Source organism: Podarcis filfolensis (genome assembly GCF_964270895.1).
Source record: "Podarcis filfolensis genome assembly, chromosome: Z".
Taxonomy (NCBI): Eukaryota; Metazoa; Chordata; class Lepidosauria; order Squamata; family Lacertidae; genus Podarcis; species Podarcis filfolensis.
In genome coordinates, this window is record NC_139617.1 from 20,428,888 (window position 1) to 20,439,549 (window position 10,662).

The 10,662-nt window shown below is 41.5% G+C and overlaps 1 protein-coding gene across 1 annotated transcript in view; it reads left to right on the plus strand.

Moving 5' to 3' along the window:
* CHM (CHM Rab escort protein) overlaps positions 1–9,019 on the plus strand; it is a 76,187-nt gene extending 67,168 nt beyond the window's left edge. Inside the window, exons 13-15 of the mRNA XM_083595967.1 lie at positions 1,103–1,195; positions 3,589–3,758; positions 6,793–9,019. Of these exons, the coding sequence (XP_083452093.1) occupies positions 1,103–1,195; positions 3,589–3,758; positions 6,793–6,984 (455 nt within the window). The 3' untranslated portion in view covers positions 6,985–9,019. The remainder of the gene's footprint in view (positions 1–1,102; positions 1,196–3,588; positions 3,759–6,792) is intronic.
* The last annotated feature ends 1,643 nt before the right edge of the window (positions 9,020–10,662 follow it).

Genomic DNA, 10,662 nt, shown 5'->3' on the forward strand with positions numbered 1-10,662 from the left:
TATGGGATGAATAGATTAAACAATAATAAAAGTTAAGCATCAAAATGTAGATTCCAAAAAGTCAAATGATAAAACAAGCAAAGCAAATAATCAAGATAAAACTCAAATTTAGAGTGTGGACAGGTGTGGGGTTTTTTTAACCTAAAAAATGATTAGAATGCTCTGGGGGAGCATCTACAGAGGTGCAGCAACCAGCCACAGTGGCTGTAGTTCTCCCTCCAATTGTCACAGTATGACTCTGAATGCCAGTTGCTGGAAGAAATTGCAGGTGAGGAGTGTGTGTTATGCAGGTTCCACTTGCAGTTTTCTTTTAGACATCTGGCTGGCCACTTTGAGAACAGAGTGCTGGATCAGATAGGCCTTTGGCCTGATGCAGCAAGGTTCTTCTTCTGCTGTCTATAGAGCCTTCTTATTTGTGATGATCACTTCTGGAGACCCTGCTCTTGGAAACCTTGGAAGGGAATCTAGACGATGCAACTGTCCATCACAAGATGGTAGAGGAACTGGATGCTATTGGGGCATGCAATGGCAGTGGCCAGACTCAGCATCCGAAACTTCTCTGTTGCTCATATTCAAAATTCAAGCTTTTTCTTTGAAATTTTTAGGGAGAGGTTGTTGTTGGGTTGTTGTTGGTTTTTTTTTTTTAAAGGCTTATCCAGTTATTTTAGAAAGCGGGGAGGGACAAAGATTGATTTTTGCATATTAATAGCTGAAATAGTGTTTAAGGTATTTTACTCATGACTTGATTTCAGTTGGTGGTGCTTGCTTCTTCTTCTTTTTAATTGTTGTCACCTGGGTTGGAAATTATTTTAAATTGCAAAGCTATGTGCAATTTTAAATGCAGTTCAGGGTGGATTCACATGACCACGTTTTAGTGCAATGAGGAAGTTTACCATGCCATATCACTGCCATTGAATGTTGTTGTCCCAAGAAAGTTGCAGCTTCTTCGCCCCAGAAGAAGACTGACCTGATAAACGCTGCACTGTCTCCACGTGATACAGCCCAGTTCCAAGCTGACCTACACTTTTAACACTAATAGTCAAAATTGTGAATGCCAGGCTGTGGAGGATCCTAAAAGTGCCTTTCTATCCCATTCCAACAGATTTGGTGCATTTAACTTGTTCGTCCATTAAAACTGCTAAAGAAGATTTGGAGCCTGTTGTAGGCCAGTTGTTCAGTGAAAGTACAGAAACAGGTAAATGCTTTGTTTTGTTTTACTTTAAAACAAAAGTCATGCTTTACAATCTTCTCTCTCAGCCCAAGTTGATTGACAGCCATTCCACCACTTAGGTATCAGGAGTCACGTCAAAAGCCTTGCTGATTATGTGTGTGCATCTTTTTATTTACTTTATGTTTTATCAGACAAAATAAGAAGCTAGTTCTATGTCCATCTCTGGATGTGCCATGGTCCTCCTACGGTGACTGTCCAGGTTCAGTATTGTTTGGGGAGGCACTTGCTTTGGAGTGCCATGGGACTTAATCATGCAGAATAACAACAAATCACACTATAAATTTCTAGGGCTATTTATTTATTTATTTATGCAGGTATTACTTTTTCAACTCCTATTAGCAGACCAGAGAGACGGTTCATATAAACACTGCAAATCCATTTTCTATTGCTCCCAATTCATCTCCCGTAATTTAACTTAAAGAGAAAAAAAAAACCTGAAACCAAACCAGCATTGTACAGATCTGAAAAAAACACACCTCGGAATACGAAAAAGTGGTTAGATTGCCACTTAGCATCATCTTGTCCTTTCCCTCCTGCCTCCTTCTTAACATTAATCTTAATGCTTAAAGTGATCTGGTTTTGAAGTGATGTATTGTTTAGAAGCTGGCTGAAATTCTTTTGGAGGAACTCTGTGATCAGGAGGGTCCTCAGGTGCACTGAGGCACTGAGAAGCTAGTTTTCACTGACACATAGGCCTTTTTATCATCAAGATGAGGTAGTGGTCATATTTTAATTAAAATGTCAGAACAAATACTGTTGGAGTTATTGAAAATGAATCACCAGATAAAGTGAGCACTGGGCCATGGCGGGTCAGAGAAGCAAAGTCACCTGAAGAAGAGGACTCTATTCATTTTCTTGCCTAAATGAGGAAGAAGTAACTTCTTTTTTTTTAAGAGTACTAGGAACTTTTAATAATATTTTTAAAAGAATGCACTGCGTCAGGCTTTATGCTGGTTGACTATCCCTTCCAAATAGATTGAAAAAAGTAAACTGCTTTCTCCTTGAGAACAGTCATTATACATCTGTTTAAAACACACACGAGACACACACACACACACACAGAGAGAGAGAGAGAGAGAGAGAGGGAGAGAGATTAGTTGTCCTGTGCTTGCCTTTTAAAAATACCTTCAAACCTCTGTTCTTATCCATTATGAAAGGCTTCTCTCTTTCTAAGCAATGTGAGCATAGCATTTGTTTTAAATTTTATTTCAGGGGTGTGTGTGTTTCCCCCTCTTCCCTGCCTTAAAAGCCTCAGGGTTGGTTACCGCTTCTTTCCCAGTCGTGTACACATAATTAAAATGCAGAGCAGCAAGACTTAATATTCCCAAACAGAAAGCCAACAACAAATCCTGGTTGACTGCTCATGGTCTCTGTGTGTGGGAAATGAAACAAGAGCCCAAGTTCAGATGATACAGGTGTGCTTGTGTTGTCTGTGACATGGCAGAGCAGGGGAGATGTGCCACAGGAAATTTTGAGCAGGGTGTACCAGCACACTGCTTGTTCATGTTAAACTATAGTTTGTTATAACCTGTGGTTTAATATGATGTGCAATTAGGGCCATAGCAACTGACCGCAAGTTGCCTAGTGAGCTTCATGTCTAAGTGTGGATTTGAAGCCATATCTTCTCAGTCCAACATACTACCCTCATTGCTACAGAATTATATATACACACATCTGAACAGGGCCCCTGAAAAGCTATCTGTGTGTGGAAGATACCACCTAAGTAAGATCCTGTGTATGAGGTCAGCCACTGCTTCCTGAGGCAGTAGAGGCTGGTATCCTCCATTCTTTTGAAGGCGTACTAGTCTGTGGCTTGCTGTATATAACAGCCTGTGTTGCCTTGGTTCCATTTTGAGCCCTAAAACCCATACTGGAGTGCTTAAGCAGTGGGCTCATCCTCCTTAGTTGATCTTAGTGCCCATGAACACTCTCTGCTCTGAGTGAAACCCCTTCTAGGAGATGCTCTAAATCTCCTTGAATATGGTTTTCTACCTGGTTTGAGGTTCAAAACTTTCTCAAGGAACTCTATGATTCCCATGGGCCCCTGAATTAATCAGTCTGATGCTTTGTTCACTGTATGCAGCTGTAAGTAACCACATTAAGGTTCCTTTTTGCAAAGCCATCTTTAATAACCAGAAGCGGGGGGGGGGCTCTCAGATGCTTTCAGATATCCATTTCAGAGAGACTTATTCCACAATCAGGGTACCAGCAACAAAAGGGCCTCATCCATAATCCCCGAAGGTGGGAGAATCTAGAGAACAACCTCCAATAATTTGCCTTTCCAACATTTTGTTGTACTGTATAAGTCTTGCTGCATTTTAATTCTGGTGAGTAAAGTCTTCCCACTGTTGTTCCAGAAAGTGAAGGCGCAGGAGAAGGGCAAAAGCCTCAGATTCTCTGGTCGGTATATTTCAACATGAGAGACTCCTCTGGTGTAGACAGGACATCCTATGCCCATTTGCCTCCCAACATCTATGTTTGTTCTGGGCCAGACAACGCATTGGGAAATGACTGTGCTGTCAAACAGGTAAGGGAGGTGTCCCACGTTTTTCAGCTTTTGACTGAGGAACATTCAGGGTGATGGTATACTGCAGGGTTGTAATACCTATTTTGTTTTGTGGGCCAGTCAAGAAATAGAGGCAAGTGGGGTTTCTGCAACAAAATGTGCATGTGTTGGCTTATGTAGACCACTTAGAGGTTATGGATGATTAAACCACATATAAATCCTGTTAATTAAAATTAAGTAAGTTAGATGTGACTCAGGGGGCTAAAAAAAGAACAAGCTAGCATCAAAGACAGGAGTCCTATTTACTTTTAGAACTGCAACCAATGTCTGTTGCAAGTACCAGTGGAGCACAAGGCTTCTGCATGCAATTGAGTGCTGGACTTGGCCTGGGAGGAGGTCTGAGAGCAGTAAACTGCCTTTTGCTGCAACCTGAGAGAGGCAGAGGGATTGACTGAGACTCTAGACCCGTGGTTCCCAATGTGGGGCACACGCCCCATGAGGGGCAATTTGATTTTTAAGGGGAGGCAATCCGAGAATGAGTTATTAGCAGTGAATGGCCTTTTAGGCTTCCTCCATGTGAATAGGAGTTCACTTTTTGAATAATAAGAATTACATGTCGGGGGGGGGGGGGAGGCATCGGGATTCTAGAGATGCTTAGGTGGGGCATGGCCAAAACAAAAAAAAAAAAAAGGTTGGAAACCACTTCTCTAGACCAATCTAGTGAAACGTACCAGAAGAATAAGAAATCAAGATAACAAACTTTTAATAAAAGAATGGAAATGGTTTATTGAATATTTACAGATACATTGCAAACAGATAAAAACATTAGCAGGATTATTGTAATAACCTGCAGTTTCATAAGAATATGTATTTAAAGTAGATAATTTAGTGAGCAAATTAAATGAATTTGGATATGCAGAAGATATTAAAAAATAAATTTCAGGAACTGAAGAAAGAGGCAGAAGGAAGTCAAACTTTGAAATGTTAAATTGATTGTAAAACTAATGAAATGCATAAATTTGAAAAGCATAAAAACTTAAAAAACAAGAGACTCTAGATTTGTCTCAGCCCCTCCTTTGACCTACAGTGTGCACAGTGTATTGTATTGTATTGTATTGCAGTGCTGCCTTAAACTACTCTCTCCCTCTCCCACTTTCTGCTCATATAACAGTGAACTACACTGCAAGGTTGTTGCATGCTACTCTCACAGCCCAACCTGCTAAATGGGGATAGGAGAAATAAGGAACACTTTAGGATTGTTATAAACCGTTCAGTATTGTTATGAACAAGTCTGACCTGCAGTATTCAATGTTAAATACACCATGGGGCTGTCTTAAGCCACTCTCTCTAGCTCTAGGCCCTTCCAGCCTGCCATATGGAAACATTAAACTGCATTTGCTTTGGAATTTCTATTAGCAGGGCTGTTAGTTAAATTCTTCACACAGTAAGAGCTAAGTTACAGAGAGTGAGGAGTCTTCTCTATTGGGTTTGGAGGGGGCTATGTGTCTCTTGGATATATCAATTGATTGTCTATGGGCAGCTCTCACTTCCATACCCAGGGACATTTAATTATAGTTTCTTAATGTGAACTGGGAAAGGACCTACCCCGACAATGGGGTGGTTTCATCGGCCCTTTTTATATGCACAAATATTTTCCCACACCCTCTTCTGCTGGCTCATATGGGTTTGAGGAATTAGGGGTGGGAGGAGGGAAGAAATGGAGCAAAGGTAGACAGCAGAAGAGAAGGTTATATAGAATAGACAGCCTCCTCTCTCTTTGTCTGTGCTGTTTCCTTTCTTCCACCCTAGTTCCATTATGATGGAGACAGTTAGTGTGTTGTAGGAAGACAGGTGGGTAGAGGTGATTTCTCCAAGCCTTCAAATTGCACCCCCCAAAAAAAATATTAAACAACCTTTCTTGGTCTTTTGGAAGCAGGGAGGAAGCTTGGGCGTTTCCCCCAAAATTAATCTAAGAAGATTTTGCTAGAGTTCACCAACAGTATCTTTTTTATAAAAAAAAGGAGGGAGGAAAAGATAATTTATTAATATTATCACAGAAGCCTTCTGCTTCCAATATAAGTCTTTGATCTTCATCTTTTATCCTCTTACCAGTCAAATTATTGCCTTGTAAAACAAAATTAAGGCTACTATTAGCCTTTGAATATACAGATCAGATGTGAGCATTCAGGCTGTGTCAGCTGTTCTGTTAAAAAGCCCATTGATAACGGCCATAGGGAGGGCAACTGCAGCTGCTTAAAATTTCTTGCATATATTCTCACTTGGCCTGAGTCATTTAAAAATTAATGGTTGCTATAGCCTTGTGAGTGTAAGAAGTTGTGCATGTTATCCTTGGACAGACATGGCTAAAAATGTTTCTATGTAGTCCTATCTGGATATCAGAATGTGAAACTATATGCTGCTCACTTAGCTCTCTTCCACTTGAAATCAGTGGGACTTAGAAGTGTTCAGCCATGACAGTATTGTGGCCACAATTTATTTATTTATATATATTTATTTTTATATATATATATATATATATATATATATATATATATATCTTAATCTTTAACTCGGTGGTAGGTGAAATGATGCCTTTGCTATCTTCCCCCTGGCACTTATGAAGCCTTTGAGTCCCACCTCTCTGCCCTTCTTGGTCTTGAGATGGTAAGGGTGGCAACCTTTTTCTACCTTGAAAAATACATACAGTGGAAGGAGGAAGTTGGAAGAGTGACACTCTTTCCCACTTCCTCTTTCAGCTCTGTGTGCTTTTCAAGGCTCAAATGAATTCTACAGCTTTTCCAAGGGATCTGAGTAAAGTCCAAGCGTGTGCATGCACACATTTTCTCCTTTTTCTGTTTCTTAGGGGGACATGAGTATGAATGAATAAAGGAAGTACTTGGGTATCTCTTAGGAGCAGTATTGTGAACAAGCACGTGGTGAGGCAGATGTGAAATATTGTTTTGTTGCTTGTGGACACACCACAATATGCATGTGGACTGGTTTGTAATCTCAACCAGTAAAGAGGTTAACTAAACGTTTGCTTCCTTCCAAATAGGCTGAGGCCATATTTCAAGAGATGTTTCCCAGTGAGGAATTCTGCCCACCACCCCCAAATCCAGAAGATATAATCTACGATGGAGACGGTACTCAGCCAGAAGATCCTGGGTTTGGTAATCCATCTGAGGCCAATCCAGAGACTTTGCCTGAGAAAAGCACTGAAGAGAGTGAAAGACCCTCTGAAGAGTGAATGGATGGCAAGGCCAAGACTGAACTCATTTCACCATGGTGTCTGGGGAAGCTTGACCCAGTCCAAAGTGCAACCAACCAACCAGTTTGTCATACACAAAATGTAACCCCAGCAATCCTAGCGGGACTTTACAGAGTTGCTTAATAGCTTGATTTGAGTTGGCACAGGAGAGTCTTGTCCAAAGCTATGTCCTGAAACATAACTCCATTCTTGACTCATTTTTCCTGGAAATACAGTTTATCAGTTTGTAAATAAGGCATTCCGTCATTCCACAGAATTGCAGTTTTGCCAAAGTCAGCAGCAGCACAACATATGGAACTCAGTTTGCTCTACAGGAAGTGTGGGGGAAAATTTCATTAACTGAAAACAGCTCTTGGGGTAGACTAGTAGGTGCTAGACCAGGAGTAGCCACTGTGGTTCCCTTCAGTTGTTGCAAGACTATAGTTCCCACCATCCCTGACCATTAGACATGTTGGTTGGGGCTGATGGAGCTGGAGCCTGAAGTCTAGAGGGAAACACACTTGCTACTCCTGCACTAGACTGAACATTCAGTTGTTAGTGATCTAGCAGAAGCTCACCAAAAGGAAAAGATCCAAGTGTTTTCTGTTTGTTTGTTTGTTTGTTTGTTTGTTTGTTTGTTTGACTGGCTGTGCAGAATATCACAGAAGTGGTTTTTAAGCTTTTCCGTCATATACTCAGTAGAAATGCAAAATAAATACATCTTTTAATAGATTTCTTGGAAATGGTTGTTTGGTAGCACTTGGGTGCCAGCTCACTGGATCACTTTCAAGAACTGAGCTGTATTTCTCACCATCTATTTGTTTTTGTTTTTTTCCAAAGACAGCACAAGTTTACTTGGTTGCTGCTCAAAAGTACTGAGCCAAAAGTATTGGTTGAAAAGTACTTCTCTGAAGCAGGGCTTGTTTTTGCAAGTGCCCTCTGAGAGACCCCATAGCCACTAATATTCTTTCTTAGTTATGCTAGAGTGGGAATGGGAAATCTGTCACACACAATATTGTTGGGCTCCCAACTCTCATCAGCCCAAGCCAGCATGGCCAATCAACTGGGGTGATGACGGTGGTAGCCCCAACAGCATCTAGGAGGCCACATGTTCCTCATCCTTGAGAGACAGTTGGAAACTGGCCTTTGTAAATATATAAGACAATCTGTCTGAGAATCCAATACAGGAGAAAAGGACAAGAGGTGATTCTGTGCTGTTGAATCTAAAAAGCCAACTAATAAGTCAGAATTAGTAACCATTTGCACAGCACTTACATTATGCAAAAATGTTTTACATTCTTGTTGGTTTTTCCAGTGGTGCTATCTTGCTATTCCCATTTTACAAGTGAGAGCCTGAGGCCCAGGATGAAGCAACAGATATATTTACAGTTAATATTTGTAAGAAGAGACAGGCTGTGGTAGACAAACTCAGGTAGCAGAGCTTAAATTGGGTTGCGTAAAGCCCAGGTAGCATTTCAGCTACTGTGTAGCTCACTGCACTGACGTTTTAAAATTCAGCTCCTTAATAAAGGCCACAAATGCCCCTCATGATCAATATGCAGTTTGGGTGGGAGATAGCTAGGTCATTGGTCCGTGATACAGCCCTTCAGTGCTTGAGCCTATGTGATTGCTTTGTGCCACAAAAGTAAGTTTATTCCATAAACATAACAATTACGTTCAGCACAGTAAAGCAAGATGCAGCTATCAATGACACACAGCCTTTCTGTACAAAAACGGTGGCTCAAATTCATTTCATTCGCTAGGTAGTTCTTGTGGCGTTTGCAATTAAGCTGTTATTTATGCTGGGTAAGAGAGAGAGTCTGCCTATTTTTCCTTCGCCATTGCTGTTCCTATGCATAAATCAGAAAGCATGAATGTAGCCCAATTATATTTGAACGTTTACAAATCAATACGGGAGCCAAAATGAGGGCTTGCTCCCAAGAGCTTTCAAGAACGAAGTTCCTACAGAAAATTTCTTTTCTTTTTTTAATTTGGAAATGAACTTTAGTATAAGAAATTAAAGGTTTGCTTGCAAGCGTGTTTCCATGTTTCATTATGGTTGTGAATATTAATGCAAAATGGTGTGTCACTTTATTTTGTTATTGTTTTGTGTAGATGTTCTGTTCAAATTGTTTCATGGAACTCCTTGCCATCTACAAAAACAGCAGCTATCTTCTTGCTTTTTTTTGGTGGGAGGGCAGATAATTTTGTTGAATTTTTCAGGGGGCAGAAGGTTGGTGCTTAACTAAATATGGCCATGGGGTTTTTTCTTTTATACCTTTTCCTTTAAATAAAAAGAAAAGCCTCTCACACTCTGCCATCTCCACAGGCTCCCCGTCCATCTGCCCTTCCTGGATTGCCTATGGGAGAATGTTAGATCATTGTGTTCTTCTACTGAGACTCCAGGTATGGCCAAGGAAGCTGCACAGATGCAGAGTAGAGAGAGGCTTTAAAAAATGGGGGGGGGGGTAGGAAGTAAAAGGAAGAATGGTCCCAGGTCACATCGTAATGGGTTGTATCCTGTGCTAGCCCTACAAAGAGCAGACCTGTTGAAATTAATTGACGTGACTACTGGTCTGAGTAGAACTTAGTTGGGTACAATCCAAAGTTATTAAGGTTGATCCCAACACTTATAAACTTCACAAAGATTCTCCTACTCCTCCCCAGTTTTCAGGGACAATTTCTACATACACAGCTGACAAAAGCCACTACTGAAAAGATAGCGGCCTTCAATCTTGCTTATAGGCTGCCCTAAGGAATCCAGTTGGCCAGTGTGAGAAGCAGGATGCTAGATATGTTTTAGGCTGGGGAAGAGAACATTCATAGGAGATGTGACATCTGTCATGCAGAAGATGGAGCAGACTAGTTCTAATGGGTGAAATGGTGAGGAATCATATTAACTAACCATTAAGAGAAATTTCGTCAATGGTGAGAGCTATTCAACAGGGAAGATGGGAGTTGCATCCAGCTTTGTAGATGTAGAGGTCCAGAGAAGATCACTTCCGCAGTCCTGTCCAATGTGAATCTGACTACTCAGCCTGAATCTGATTACTCAGCCTGATGAGAGGAGAGGAATCAGTAGTCCTGATTTTGTTGGACGCCAACTACCCCCCAGCCTCAGCCAACGTGATGGAAGCTGGACCATCTAATCTAACAGGTTTTCCCTTAACATGATCCAGGTGGGGCACAAAGGGCCTGTTGGAACACAGGGAGATACCAGCAGGTTCGTATCCAGGTTCAGTCTTGCTTCTATAGCCACATCCTTGGATTCAAGCAGAAATCAAGCACAGCTCTCACTCTCTGGCTTCTGCCTGCTTCTAGCCCAGCTCACTTACATACCCAAGTCTGCCACAAGCTAACACTCCACCCCACAGTGCAGATCAGGGGTTAGAACAGCTATTCCCATTGCAATAGGGCATAGGATCAGAAACAAGGGGCTAATGGAAGCCTTGGAGCCAGGGCTCATCAGCGTGGCATCCATCTGCCCTCACAGAGGCCTTTCCTGGCACTCACATGGTCCCCTTCCCCACACCCAGCTGAAATTAGGCTTGAAAGAAGCATTCTACTGTAGCTGATAAAATGGGCTGCAGTGTTGTAATTGGTGGTGGTGGGGCGCAGCAACTTATTTGGTTTGCAGATGGGCCCCCACAGTGCTTTTCTTCCAGAAAAGAAAAGGTG